Source organism: Schistocerca nitens, chromosome 1, assembly GCF_023898315.1.
Source record: "Schistocerca nitens isolate TAMUIC-IGC-003100 chromosome 1, iqSchNite1.1, whole genome shotgun sequence".
NCBI lineage: Eukaryota > Metazoa > Arthropoda > Insecta > Orthoptera > Acrididae > Schistocerca > Schistocerca nitens.
In genome coordinates this window covers 1,166,062,117-1,166,078,120 of record NC_064614.1, presented here as the reverse complement: position 1 = coordinate 1,166,078,120, position 16,004 = coordinate 1,166,062,117, and the positions used below count along the sequence as shown (strand labels likewise).

The following is a 16,004-nucleotide window of genomic DNA, read 5'->3' as shown; positions in this document are numbered from 1 at the left end:
TTTCACTACGAACAGCTTACACCCTGACGTATGTTCTTCGCAAAGACATTGAAAGACGTTTTACTGAACAAATTAACGACGTATTTGATGTCTTTGACTCTAGAGTTCCATAGGTGAGTGTTCATGTGGATCTGGAATGAATCTTACATTTCAGGAAAATACATTTGCTTGGCAATGCTAGATGGTAATAGAGCCAGTTATTTACCTTTCCAGAAATATTTCATCACCTCAATAAAATTTCTCCTTTAAATAAGGAGCAGGGTGCGTCTCCATAAAACTGACAGATTATGTGAGATTTCTTTCTCTGTGAACATGCCAGTTACTGAATTAAGTTCAAAGTCTTCTTAGTGTTACGTCGACTCAGATATTGCCCTCCCAAGTTTCATTAACAGTGAGCTCTATGTTAATGATAACCGCCAGTATGAGACAAAGATAGTTTATTAGCAGCTGTGGCAACAATTGCGATGACTCTTTAATCTCGGAAGTTCTTCCAGACGCGATGAAATACATCGCAGGCAATATTACTTGCTAGCACTATAACACTGATAAATCGTTAGGTTTTCCAGCAGCTAAAAATGAAGTATTTGAGGAAGAATAGAATAATTTGTAGCTTTTCGTGGAAACGGATTATGCAAATAAAAAATATAAAGGCTCTGTCCTCTATTTTGAAACACAGTTATAGCCCTTTACGAAACAACAACAACACTTTAATTATTATGTATCTGTATGATGAAGTGAAAGTTGGAGCCAAGAAGGAATGTACCATAAGGAAGAAGCAGCTATTGATTCATCTTCACCTGGTAAACTGCAATAGAAAGCTGGAATAAGCTACATTGAGATCTTTTTCTACAGCAAGCGAGTCCGTTATTTTTCATTTTAATTACCATTTATTTAGTTTTAACGTGTAATACATCTGTTATGCCACTTGATCCGATATGTGCAACTGTGTACTGAACCAAACCGAAAGTAAAATGAACGAGCATCACATCACAGCATTTGCGATATTACCATACGGCTGTGCTGCATTTCGCAGCGTCACAGTGACGTCACGGGTCTCCAGAAATGTAGCAACCGTTTCTGACTGAATGCCTGCTTCCTCGATTTGCTTCCTTGTTGGAAGGAAGTCAGACATTAAGTAGTTATACAGCTATATTTCAGGAATGATGCTGTTCTCATGAAATTACAGTTGTTTGATGATGAGCCATCATCTTGAACTGCAAAATGGCTCAAGTTCTACCATCTTAAAGATGGAGAAAGTATCGTATGGATGACAATGGATTACATTTCCATTAATAGAAGTGTGGCTTCGTAGTGTGAAGAGGAGGGAATTATAATTGTTGTTGTTGTTGTGGTCTTGAGTCCTGAGACTGGTTTGATGCAGCTCTCCATGCTACTCTATCCTGTGCAAGCTTCTTCATCTCCCAGTACCTACTGCAACCTACATCCTTCTGAATCTGCTTAGTGTATTCATCTCTTGGTCTCCCCCTACGATTTTTACCCTCCACGCTGCCCTCAAATACTAAATTGGTGATCCCTTGATGCCTCAGAACATGTCCTACCAACCGATCCCTTCTTCTGGTCAAGTTGTGCCACAAACTTCTCTTCTCCCCAATCCTATTCAATACTTCCTCATTAGTTATGTGATCTACCCATCTAATCTTCAGCATTTTTCTGTAGCACCACATTTCGAAAGCTTCTATTCTCTTCTTGTCCAAACTATTTACCGTCCATGTTTCACTTCCATACATGGCTACACTCCATACAAATACTTTCAGAAATGACTTCCTGACACTTAAATCTATACTCGATGTTAACAAATTTCTCTTCTTCAGAAATGCTTTCCTTGCCATTGCCAGTCTACATTTTATATCCTCTCTACTTCGACCATCTTCAGTTATTTTGCTCCCCAAATAGCAAAACTCCTTTACTACTTTAAGTGTCTCATTTCCTAATCTAATTCCCTCAGCATCACCCGACTTAATTCGACTACATTCCATTATCCTCGTTTTGCTTTTGTTGATGTTCATCTTATATCCTCCCTTCAAGACACCATCCACTCCGTTCAACTGCTCTTCCAAGTCCTTTGCTGTCTCTGACAGAATTACAATGTCATCGGCAAACCTCAAAGTTTTCATTTCTTCTCCATGGATTTTAATACCTACTCCGAATTTTTCTTTTGTTTCCTTTACTGCTTGCTCAATATACAGATTGAATAACATCGGGGAGAGGCTACAACCCTGTCTTACTCCCTTCCCAACCACTGCTTCCCTTTCATGTCCCTCGACTCTTATAACTGCCATCTGGTTTCTGTACAAATTGTAAATAGCCTTTCGCTCCCTGTATTTTACCCCTGCCACCTTTAGAATTTGAAAGAGATTATTGCCGTTGGTGGGGAGACTTGCGTGCCTCAGCGATACAGATAGCCGTACCGTAGGTACAACCACAACGGAGGGGTATCTGTTGAGAGGACAGACAATCGTGTGGTTCCTGAAGAGGGGCAGCAGCCTTTTCAGTAGTTGCAAGGGCAACAGTCTGGATGACTGACTGATCTGGCCTTGTAACAATAACCAAAACGGCCTTGCTGTGCTGGTACTGCGAACGGCTGAAAGCAAGGGGAAACTACGGCCGTAATTTTTCCCGAGGGGATGCAGCTTTACTGTATGATTAAATGATGATGGCGTCCTCTTGGATAAAATATTCCGAAAGTAAAATAGTCCCCCATTCGGATCTCCGGGCGGGGACTACTCAAGAGGATGTCGTTATCAGGAGAAAGAAAAATGGCATTCTACAGATCGGAGCGTGGAATGTCAGATCCCTTAATGGGGCAGGTAGGTTAGAAAATTTAAAAAGGGAAATGGATAGGTTAAAGTTAGATATAGTGGGAATTAGTGAAGTTCGGTGGCAGGAGGACCAAGACTTCTGGTCAGGTGACTACAGGGTTATAAACACAAAATCAGATAGGGGTAATGCAGGAGTAGGTTTAATAATGAATAGGAAAATAGGAATGCGGGTAAGCTACTACAAACAGCATAGTGAACGCATTATTGTGGCCAAGATAGATACGAAGCCCACACCTACTACAGTAGTACAAGTTTATATGCCAACTAGCTCTGCAGATGACGAAGAAGTTGAAGAAATGTATGATGAAATAAAAGAAATTATTCAGATAGTGAAGGGAGACGAAAATTTAATAGTCATGGGTGACTGGATTTCGAGTGTAGGAAAAGGGAGAGAAGGAAACGTAGTAGGTGAATATGGATTGGGGCTAAGAAATGAAAGAGGAAGCCGCCTGGTAGAATTTTGCACAGAGTACAACTTAATCATAGCTAACACTTGGTTTAAGAATCATGATAGAAGGTTGTATACATGGAAGAACCCTGGAAATACTAAAAGGTATCAGATAGATTATGTAATGGTAAGACAGAGATTTAGGAACCAGGTTTTAAATTGTAAGACATTTCCAGGGGCAGATGTGGACTCTGACCACAATCTATTGGTTATGACCTGTAGATTAATACTGAAGAAACTGCAAAAAGGTGGGAATTTAAGGAGATGGGACCTGGATAAACTGAAAGAACCAGAGGTAGTACAGAGTTTCAGGAAGAGCATAAGGGAACAATTGACAGGAATGGGGGAAATAAATACAGAAGAAGAAGAATGGGTAGCTTTGAGGGATGAAGTAGTGAAGGCAGCAGAGGATCAAGTAGGTAAAAAGACGCGGGCTGGTAGAAATCCTTGGGTAACAGAGGAAATATTGAATTTAATTGATGAAAGGAGAAAATATAAAAATGCAGTAAATGAATTTATAATTATGAAACAATAATTCGTGTCCATGAAAGGAGAAAATATAAAAATGCAGTAAATGAATTTATAATTATGAAACTATAATTCGTGTCCATACTTAAGAGGAATTATACATATACTACCAACACCATGTATTACACAGTGATTCATTAGTCAGGTCATTCTTTTCATTCCGACTTAGCTTAATTGTACCACATACATCATGCCACCTTACTGTAGTCATGATTCAAGTCAGGCCAGCTGTTGGCCATTCTATCTGGTTTGCTGAATACTTAGGCTACGTAAATATTTTATCCTTTCACCCGTGTTATAACTTTAGTTGGCAAAAGCCTATAGCAGTGGGCGAATGTATTTGTGTATTTATTCTGACGTACGCAGACTGTAATCTGCCGACTGTGTTAAGCCATTACGTATGATGTTACTGGTTTTTATATCAATTTTATACATGAGAAGATCCGCTCGTCTTCAGCTAATACAATTTACCACCATGTGATGTAACAAGACCCACTGCTTCTGAATAAGATAATTTTAGAAATATCGAACCTATCTCAAGGGCTAAATAAACCTTTGGTTTGCAACTGGTTGGCTGTTTTTAAACTTCTTCAGCAAGATAATAGTTCACCAATTAAAGTTGTATAACAACCTCTTTAAATTTTCTAAGAATAAAGATCTGAAATAGCTAGGCCACAACCATCTTTAGGATGTGTTTGACTAGTATGTAGTTGTTGTGGCCTTCAGTCTGGTGTGTTGCAGCTCTCCATGCTACTTTATCTTGTTCGAGCCTCTGTTTACTGTATGCATCTCTTGGTCTCCCTCTGCGGGTTTTGCCACCCTCACTTCCCTCCGATACTAAATTGGTGGCCCCTTGATACGTCAGAATGTGTCCTATCAACCGAACCATTCTTTTGTTCAGTTTGTGCCATAAATTGCTTGTCTCCCGACTCCTATTCACCACTTCCTCATTAGTTACGTGATAAACCCATCTAATCTCCAGAATTCTTCTACTGCACCACATTGCGGAAGCTTCTATTCTCTTTTTGTTTAATCTGGTTTTTTTTTTTTTTTTGTCCACGGTTCACTTCCATACATGTCGGCACTCCCGACAAATACCTTCAGGAAAGACTTCCTGACACTTACATCTATATTCGATGTTAAAAAAATTATCTTCTACAGAAATACTTTACTTGCCGTTGCCAATCTACATTTAATATCTTCTCTACTTCGGCCATCATCAGTTATTTTTCTGTCCAAATAGCAAAACTCATTTACTGCTTCAAGTGTCTCATTTCCTGATCTAATTCCTTTAGCATCAATTGATTTAATTCGACTACGTTTCATTATCCTCGCTTTGCCTTTGTTGCTGTTACCTAAAATACAACCAATAATTCAGGATTACCTAAAAGGAGTTCATTAAAATTGAACAAAGCAATCAAAGCATCAGCCGGCCGCGGTGGTCTCGCGGTTAAGGCGCTCAGTCCGGAACCGCGCGACCGCTACGGTCGCAGGTTCGAATCCTGCCTCGGGCATGGATGTGTGTGATGTCCTTAGGTTAGTTAAGTTTAACTAGTTCTAAGTTCTAGGGGACTGATGACCACAGATGTTAAGTCCCATAGTGCTCAGAGCCATTTGAACCATTTGAACCAATCAAAGCAGCTTGATGTGAAACCATCACGTGTGGGGCAGTGTGGTCCTGACCCGAAATTACTTACGGCCATCCCGATAAGTTGCAAACCACACCCCTTTACTAAGCAACTATTTGGAACCCGCCCCAAGGCACAAACATAGAATGACAGCCTCATGAGCACAGAAGTAATGTTTAAGTAAAATACACTACTGGGCATTAAAAAGTGCTACCCCACGAAGATGACGTGCTACAGACGCGAAATTTAACCGATAGGAAGAAGATGCTGTGATATGCTAATGATTAGCTTTTCATAGCATTCACACAAGGGGGTCGCCGGTGGCGACAACTACAACGTGCTGACATGAGGAAAGTTTCCAACCGATTTCTCATACACATAAAAGCAGTTGACCGGCGTTGCCTGGTGAAACGTTGTTGTTATGCCACGTGTAAGGAGTAGAAATGCGTACTATCAGGTTTCAGGCTTTGATAATGGTCGAATTGTAACCTATCGCGATTGCGGTTTATCGTATCGCGACATTTCTGCTTGAGTTGGTCGAGATCCAATGACTGTTAGCAGAATATGGAATCGGTGGGTTCAGGAGGGTAATACGGAACGGCGTGCTGGATCCCAACGGCCTCGTATCACTAGCAGACGAGATGACAGGTATCTTATCCGCATGTCTGTAACGGATCGTGCAGCCACGTCTCGATCCCAGAGTCAACAGATGGGGACGTTTGCAAGACAACAAACATCTGCAAGAACAGTTCGACGACGTTTGCAGCAGCATGGACTATCAGCTCAGATACCATGGGTGCGGTTACCCTTGATGCTGCATCACAGACGATGGTGTACTCAACGACGAATCTGGGTGCACGAATGGCAAAACGTCATTTTTTTTCGGATGAATCCAGGTTCTGTTTACAGCATCATGATGGTCGCATCCGTGTGTGGCGATATCATGGTGAACGCAGTTTGGAAGCATGTATTCGTCATCGCCATACTGGCGTATCACCCGGTGTGATGATTTAGGGTGCCATTGGTTACACGTCTCGGTCACCTCTTGTTCGCATTGACGGCACTTTGAACAGTGGACGTTACATTTCAGATGTGTTACGACCCGTGGCTCTACCATTCATTCGATCCCTGCGAAACCCTGCATTTCAGCAGGATAATGCACGGCCAAATGTTGCAGTTCCTGTACAAGCCTTTCTGGATACAGAAAATATTCGACTGCTGCCCTGGACAGCACATTCTCCAGATCTCTCACCAATTGAAAGCGCCTGATCAATTGTGGCCGAGCAAGAGGCTCGTCACAATACGTCAGTCAATACTCTTGATGAACTGTGGTATCGTGTTGAAACTGCATGGGCAGCTGTACCTGTACACGCCATCCAAGCTCTGTTTGACTCAATGCCCGGGCGTATCAAGGCCGTTATTACGGCCAGAGGTGGTTGTTCTAGATACTGATTTCTCAGGATCTATACACCCAAATTGCATAAAATATAATCACATGTCAGTTCTAGTATAATATACTTGTCCAATGAATACCCGTTTATCATCTGCATTTCTGCTTGGTGTATCAATTTTAATGGCCAGTAGTGTAAGTAAAACTTAGGTCATCAGATTAGATGCTGGCAGTGTAGACATAGCATTTGTGAAAATTAACTAACAAGGGGAGGCCGCCAATTGTGAAATTCAGATTCGATTCATACTGCGCATAATAAAAGCTCATGGCCAGAGGTGTAATGTGGCAAAGCACCAAGATGCACTTCTCAGCCGTTGTCGAGAAAATCGACAGTTAAAAGAAACCGTTGCGGTGAAATACTCTCTACGATTGATGGTTTTCTACAGCGTCGTGGCGCAGCGGTAAGCGCTCGGGTTCGTGATGCGAAGGCCGCCGGATCGAATCTCGCGCCATGCAACCTTTTTTTTTATTATTATTTGTTTTTTGTAATTCAAATGTGTGTATATATATATATATATACACACACAGATCTATATATATATATATATATATATATATATATATATATATATATATATATATTCCCGTTAATCAGTTGCAAAAATTATGCATATAATAAGATGTTGAAAGTCGTTTGTCGTGGAAAAACTGGCGACTTCGAACATCATTATGTTTTCCGCCAACAAAGTTGTATTTCACAAATGTTATTAATTGTCTTCATAATGTTAACCACGTATAGTTAATGGAAGACGTAGAAACGATATTCCGAAACGAATACGTATAGCGTAAGTCAAACGTTCGAATTAGAATAGAAACCCCACGAACACAAATTTGCTGTGGCAGGTATGAAATATAAACTCCGTTACTCGCTCGTTACACTTGAAGGACAGATGTTGAATGGGCCGAAACGAGCCGCCGCGTAACAGCGTAATTGTCTGATAACTTCTAAAGAGGGTAGATGCGGTCCCTAGCGCAACTTATAACATCGTCGAAAATCAGTGCGGACGGGAGAGCTTTGGTACACCCTGTTAAACAAACGGAAAAATGGAGGCGGTACAATTGGAGAGCGATCCGCCTTCACCAACATGCATAAGCAATTCATTAATAGTTTATATATATATATATATATATATATATATATATATATATATATATATATATATATATATTTGAATTACAAAAAACTGATAATAAAAGAATGTTGCATGGCGGGAGATTCGATCCGGCGACCTACGCAATACGAACCCGAGCGCTTACCGCTGCGCCACGACGCTGTAGAAAACTATTAATCGTAGAGAGTATTTCACCGAAACGGTTTCTTTTAACTCGATTTTCTCGACAACGGCTGAGAAGTGCATCTCGGTGCTTTGCCATATTACACCTCTGGCCATGAGCTTTTATTATGCGCAGTATGAATCGAATCTGAATTTCACAATTGGCGGCCTCCCCTTGTAAGAGATAATTAGGTAGCTGGCCAAGGCAACCACCCTTACTTACCCCTGATAGGAAAAAAGTTCAACCGCCAACTGAGATTCAGCTACAATTCACGTCACGAGGCGGAAACGGTAAATACACTCCTGGAAATTGAAATAAGAACACCGTGAATTCATTGTCCCAGGAAGGGGAAACTTTATTGACACATTCCTGGGGTCAGATACATCACATGATCACACTGACAGAACCACAGGCACATAGACACATGCAACAGAGCATGCACAATGTCGGCACTAGTACAGTGTATATCCACCTTTCGCAGCAATGCAGGCTGCTATTCTCCCATGGAGACGATCGGAGAGATGCTGGATGTAGTCCTGTGGAACGGCTTGCCATGCCATTTCCACCTGGCGCCTCAGTTGGACCAGCGTTCGTGCTGGACGTGCAGACCGCGTGAGACGACGCTTCATCCAGTCCCAAACATGCTCAATGGGGGACAGATCCGGAGATCTTGCTGGCCAGGGTCGTTGACTTACACCTTCTAGAGCACGTTGGGTGGCACGGGATACATGCGGACGTGCATTGTCCTGTTGGAACAGCAAGTTCCCTTGCCGGTCTAGGAATGGTAGAACGATGGGTTCGATGACGGTTTGGATGTACCGTGCACTATTCAGTGTCCCCTCGACGATCACCAGTGGTGTACGGCCAGTGTAGGAGATCGCTCCCCACACCATGATGCCGGGTGTTGGCCCTGTGTGCCTCGGTCGTATGCAGTCCTGATTGTGGCGCTCACCTGCACGGCGCCAAACACGCATACGACCATCATTGGCACCAAGGCAGAAGCGACTCTCATCGCTGAAGATGACACGTCTCCATTCGTCCCTCCATTCACGCCTGTCGCGACACCACTGGAGGCGGGCTGCACGATGTTGGGGCGTGAGCGGAAGACGGCCTAACGGTGTGCGGGACCGTAGCCCAGCTTCATGGAGACGGTTGCGAATGGTCCTCGCCGATACCCCAGGAGCAACAGTGTCCCTAATTTGCTGGGAAGTGGCGGTGCGGTCCCCTACGGCACTGCGTAGGATCCTACGGTCTTGGCGTGCATCCGTGCGTCGCTGCGGTCCGGTCCCAGGTCGACGGGCACGTGCACCTTCCGCCGACCACTGGCGACAACATCGATGTACTGTGGAGACCTCACGCCCCACGTGTTGAGCAATTCGGCGGTACGTCCACCCGGCCTCCCGCATGCCCACTATACGCCCTCGCTCAAAGTCCGTCAACTGCACATACGGTTCACGTCCACGCTGTCGCGGCATGCTACCAGTGTTAAAGACTGCGATGGAGCTCCGTATGCCACGGCAAACTGGCTGACACTGACGGTGGCGGTGCACAAATGCTGCGCAGCTAGCGCCATTCGACGGCCAACACCGCGGTTCCTGGTGTGTCCGCTGTGCCGTGCGTGTGATCATTGCTTGTACAGCCCTCTCGCAGTGTCCGGAGCAAGTATGGTGGATCTGACACACCGGTGTCAATGTGTTCTTTTTTCCATTTCCAGGAGTGTACTTAACCGTGCCACGGGACTGGAAACTTAGGTGGAAGGAAGACATCAACAGTTGTCCGATGAACCTCACATACGTAAACACAGGCTCGGTTTTGCAAATATGATCCACAAAAATACAAGCAACAAGATTTGCCGCGGTGACGCACGTAAGCTTTTGAATTCCACGTAGCTAACAAAGACGGCTTGGCGATTTAGTACACAAGGCAATAGGCAATAACAACATTGTGAATGTCACGATTAATGACATTGAAATTAAAAGAAATTTACAAAACCCCAGTACCTTAAAACACACAATCAAGTTATAACTCTATTGTAATAACCAAATGGAAGTCATTATGTTTTGACAAGAACGACACGCTCCTGATCGGACTCAGGAATAGGGCGCAACAGCGACAGGAGGCTGAACCAACTCCGATATAGAAGCAGCAGGACCAAACACCTCATTCTTTATGAACGCCGTGTGGTCTCGGAACCGAAGTAGCTAACTAAAAGTAGCTCGCTGGGCACGCAGAACCACTGTGGTGTGACACATAGTGGAAGAACATGGAGCCGCATGGAGATGAGTTGATGACGACGACCCACCGCTCGTCTCCAAACCTGGTCAACCAATGCAGTAGTGCGTCCACTCCCGTCTCTGGTGCACGTCCCTGACCACGGGAAGATGCTCAGCAAGACCAACTTGGAAGTCACGCGGTCGGCAGAACAAACAGCTTGCCTGTTGCCCCGCAGGCCTGAGCTGTCCGTCCGTACTGCTTCACTAACTGCCTTCTCCGGGAAAGCGTCTCAACGTCAATCGCGACAAACGTGCCTCGCCCCTTTCACACTGAGGATCCTCCTCTAGGAGGCGTAGCGCGAGCTATCGATGGCGCAGTGTTTCAAGACACATACAAGCTTACCTTTCAAATCTTTTAACAGTGTGGTCTGGACTGCTATTCCCGAAATTTTGAAGGTAGCAGGGATGTAATACAGGAAACGGAAGGTCATTTAAGCTGCACATGCAAGAACCGAAGGACATGAAAGGGAGGTAATGGATGAAAAGGGAGTGAGGGAGATTTAAATCCTATACCTGTTGTCAATCAATACGTAGAATGACCAAGCAGTAAAGAAAACTGAGGAGAAAGTTGAAAAAGAAACTGAAGTTGACGGGGAAGAAATAAAAACTTTAATTTTTGTCAGTGACGTTGCAATTTTTGCAGAGTAAACACAGGACTTGGAAGTGTAGTCGAAGGGAATGGATAGTGTCTTGAAAAGAGGTGATGATATGAACACAATCAAAAGTAAAACAAGGGGAATGGAAAATAGTTGAATAAAGTCAGGCGATGCTGAGCTACTTATTTTAGAAAATCAGCTGTTAAAAATAGTAGATGAATTTTGCTACTTGGGCAGCAGAGTAACTGATGATGGCCAAATTAGTAAGGGTAAATAGACAGCCAGACAACAGCAGGGTAAGTGCGTCTGAAAAACAATTTGTTTATAGCTGATGTAAATTTATGGAAGGGAATATCTTTTTTCAAAGCATTTGTTTGGAGGTTGGACTTGTACGGAAATAAAACGTGGAGAGTAAGCTGCTCCTACAACAAGCAAATAGAAGCTTTTGAAAAGTGGCAATAAGAAGAATACTGAAGATTAGATGGATAGATCAGAAAACAAATGACGAGGGATTCAATCGAAATGGGCAGAAAAGAAATGTGTGGCACAGCGTGACTAGAGGAAGGGACTGGTTCATAGGAGATGTCTCGAGGTATGAAGAAGTAGTCAGTTTGGTAAAGTTTGGAAGTGGGAATTAAGAACTGAAGAGGTGCACCAAGGTATGACACAGTAATTGGCTTAAAATTAATGTTGTTACAGGAGTGCTTCAGTAATGAGAAGAGCTGCACAGGTTAAACTAGAGTGGAGAGCTGCAGATTGAGAATCGCAACAGTAAAGAGTCGTTTTATATTGATTCAGATTGCATTTATTTCGCAGCTTTTCATAGTATTTTTCTGTGTCTTTGAAGGATATATGGGTTATTCTCTGACAAATATTGGTAAACTGCGTTATGCAGGCTAGCTGAAAGGTGGAAGGAATATTTAAAGGGACCATACAAGGCCTGAAGACAAGATTATAGAAAAAGAAATGTAAGTAAGTGAAGACGAGTTGAGACAAACGACACTGCGAGAAGAGTTTGTGTGAAAACTGAAAGACCTGAGTCGAAACAAGCCCCGGCAGCAGACGACGTTCCTTCGGAATTATGAAGGTCCGTTGGAGAACCAGGACAGACAGGAAATATTCCATCAGGTGTGCAAAATATCTGAGGGGGGAAATACGAGCTGCTATCTAGAAAAATGTATAAATTTCAATTCTAATAAGTAAAATGTGATCTAGGCACAGAAACTTTGCGTGTAAGTGCATCGTGGTCGCAGAGCTCTGGAATGGCTTCTTGTCTCAAACTATACAGCATGAGTGATCTGCACTGGCTTTGTGCAGATAGCGCCAAGTATCTATAGCCAGACAACATATCAGGCATAACGATAATAGAATGTATAAGTATGTCTTTATCGTGAATCAGTCTAGCTGTCAGTTCAAACCATATCCAAAGTACTACATTAATTCATGAGATTAGAAATTTATAATGTTCTCTTTAATCTATTTCCGAGATGGTATATGAAACATTTGTATTGCCTTAACACTTGTCCTTAAATTATTACTGGTTGTAATATAGGTCTACAAACAACTAGCCCGCGATTGACACAGGATGTAATATTTCAGGGCCTATCCTCTCAAGTTAACGACTCATTAGCGCTAATGATTCATTACTGGTATTCGTGAAATTACGTTTCGATCGTTATCCCATCAACAAAATTGGAATTCTCATTTTGTGCTCTGTCTGACAACTAGGTCGTAACTCAGTCGTGTGAGCTACTCGGTTACACAAGGAGAGCTCTTTCAATTATGATCAGTCCATACAGATCTGTTTCTCAATCGAGTGGTCATAGTTTCGAAAGCGCAGTGAGACCATTGTACCTTATATTTCAAATGTTTGGTTTGGTTCCCATCATCAGTGACAACAAAAATTCTGCAACTTGTGCCTTTAGAGTGTCTTTAAAGAGACTCACAGGCTACTTCATATGTTTGATGTGGCTTGTCTCTGTCATTGCCTTTGGTTTTTACTGCAGTTATTTAGTAATACATATAATCATAACAGATCAGCATTCCCCTATGACAGCGCGTTTTGTAATTGTGTTATCTGTTTTACTGTCAATGTTGGAACCAGCTACAATTTTATGTAGATCTCTGTCTACTGGACAAGATAACGTTAGCAGTATCACGGACCTGGTGCAACAGGCAGATGCGCTGCTCGCCATGCGAGATCACACTTACAGAACGGAAATATATCGCAAAACTCGCCAAAGTGCAATTTTACTTTCCATTACAGTGCTTGTTTTAGTTGTCATACGAGTTAGCGTACTAGCAACCTATTTCTTCAGACGTTGGCCAATAGCTACTATCTCCCTGTGCCTTCAAGGATTTATCACGATCTGGCGAGTTCAGTTCTTCGCCGTTGTGCTGGTACTCCGACACAGGATGGGCATCGTCTGTAGACAGCTGCTGAGGAGTACCCGGCCGCCGGCGGGCAGCGAGGAAGAACTGGAGGAGCTGGCGATGCGCGCAGGACAACCGGTGGTGGCGGGGGCGGTGGGGGCGGAGGTGCGGCGGCTGCAGCGCACCAGGTTGGCTCTTCACCGCTGCGCTCGCCTCTGCGGTCTCCACTTCGGACCCGCACTGCTGCTGGCCATCCTGGGAGATTTCGTCGAGATGACTTGCTCTGCCTATTGGCTTATAATCCTGGCTCAAGAAACAGACAAGAGAGCGGAAATACTCGTGAACTTTTCTGCACTTACTAACGTCCTGTTACGCCAGCTGGTGGTCTGCTGGGTGTGTTCCTCGGCGGCTGACCGCGCCGACAGGACTGGTCTGCTCCTGTCGAGGCTGCAGCCGCTCCTGCGTCCCGGGCCAGCAGTCGATGTTCTGCGACTTCCAATGGACAGACTACGAGTTTCCGCTATGGGTTTTTGTGACATCGACCTTCATGTCTTCACAGCCACGGTTAGTGCGGCAGTCACTTATATCGTGATACTTGTACAATTCCATAAGTGAAGTACTACATACTGATGTTTGGAAGGGCGTCTCTCCTTGTAACAGTGCAATGTACGGAAGCTATCATTGCTGGAAACATCATCTTGCAAACTCAAAGTTTGTGTCATATTACCTAATAGCTGCGTGGTAAGTGCAGATTCTTTTTCAATTACTCGTAGTGTTTGTTTTATCCATAGGACCGAGAGACATGTGCTTCTAAAGAAACAAATAGCAATAAAGCTGTTTTGAAAAATTTTATAGTATATGTGTGTAATTATTTTGTTTCTACCTACAGCCTGCATGGAAAATGGAGCTCTAAAATGGTTCCTTTGAATCAGGTGACATAAATAATAGAGCAGATCCTCCAGCACCGAATTGGGTTACTGCTCCAAAGCATGAGGATGTATTAGGGCTCCAGCATAAGCTATTATTTTATTATGATATTTCCAACATATGTTACTTTTAAAACTTTCTTTCCTACGTAGTACCTGAGGCAGGTGATATCATGCCCCACGTCTACAGCACGCACATAACATATAGGACACCTGCTGGTTCTCCATGACCTTAAACCACCGGCAGAACAATGTCAATACTGTTTTTGCAACACTAACACACTTCATCATGCACAAGAAGTTGTATTAAGTTTCTTTCTTTTCTGTGATCACCTCTGATAGAGAAAATTGGCGTATCAAAACATGTTAATGGTTTGCCAAAAACCGTCAATATTCGCCACAAAGTTGACACACGCCTCACACGTACCATGATGACGAGTAACTAAGAACCACACATTACACTGCCACTGATACACAAACAAACGTAGCAGCTTACGAGCATTCAGAATGTATTGACACTTCATGCCCGTGCAGTGGGAGCAAACACTCAAGTGCTGACGCGCTTTGAAGATCTGAAACTACAGAATTGTTGTGTGCATTCACTGGTTTCAATACAACAGCTCTCTTTACTGTACCAGAACCAGCATAAGAAGTTATTTATAATCTATAAATAATATTAATAATAAGCGTATGGCATTGGTGGCCGGGAGACCCCTCGCGGGGCGTTTCGGCTCCACAATTTCTTTAACGCCACCACGGTGACTTGCGAGTGAGTGAGGATGAAAGACACACAACACACAGTCATCTAGAGGCAGAGAAAATCCCTGACCCCGCCGGAATCGAACCCGGGACCCCGTGCGCAGGAAGTGAAAACGCTACGGCAAGATCACGAGCCGTGGACACTATCTATAAATCAAAGCTAGCAACGAAATCCAAATGTGAAAAAGTTCAAATATCTCTGATCGCATGGGTTAAATGCCACAGACGATATATATATGTATAATGAGGAGCAATGTATGTAAATAGTGTTTCAAATTCTTTTTAGGCCCAAGGTTGAGTTACTGTTTTGATCTTCAGTCCAAAGACTGGTGTAGTGGAGCTCCCCGTGCTACTCTATCCCGTGCAAGCCTTTTCATCTCCTAGTAACTAAAACAACCGGCATCCAGTTGAAACTGCTTTATTTCATTTATCGCCTAGTCTACCTCTATTTTTTTTTTGTTTTTACCTCCCTCTCCCAGCCCCACACTCCCTCCAGCACCAATCCTTCAGTTCCTTAACGTCTCAGAATGTGCTCTATAAACAGGCCGTTTCTTTTAGACAAGTTGTGCCACAAATTTATTTTCTTCCGAATTAAGTTCATTACCTTCGATATACTTCTGTAGCCCCACGTTTCAGAAGTATCCGTTCTCATTTTGTTTGAACTTATTATCATCCTCGTTTCGCTTCTACAGAAGCCTTCGCTCCAGAGTAATACCTCCCGAAACGATTTCCTAACACTTGAAATTATATTCGGTATTAATCACTTACCGCTCTTCACAAACGCTTTTCTTGGCGTTGACATCTACCTTTTTATATATTCTTTGCTTCAGCCATCATCAATTGTTTCTCTGACCAAAAGGCAAAACTCACCTACTACTTTTAGTGTTTCATTTTCTTACCCCATTGCG

At 43.2% G+C, this 16,004-nt stretch overlaps 1 protein-coding gene across 1 annotated transcript; it reads left to right on the top strand.

Annotated features, from left to right (window-relative positions):
* Window positions 1-13,453: 13,453 nt before the first annotated feature.
* Window positions 13,454-14,026, top strand: LOC126232993 (gustatory receptor for sugar taste 43a-like). Its single transcript, XM_049942833.1, has one exon. It carries the CDS (start codon window positions 13,454-13,456, stop codon window positions 14,024-14,026), a length of 573 nt encoding a protein of 190 aa, XP_049798790.1.
* The last annotated feature ends 1,978 nt before the right edge of the window (window positions 14,027-16,004 follow it).

Bases quoted from the DNA above. Each gene is read 5' to 3' on its own strand.
- LOC126232993 (XM_049942833.1), top strand. From the start codon at position 13,454: ATGGGCATCGTCTGTAGACAGCTGCTGAGGAGTACCCGGCCGCCGGCG.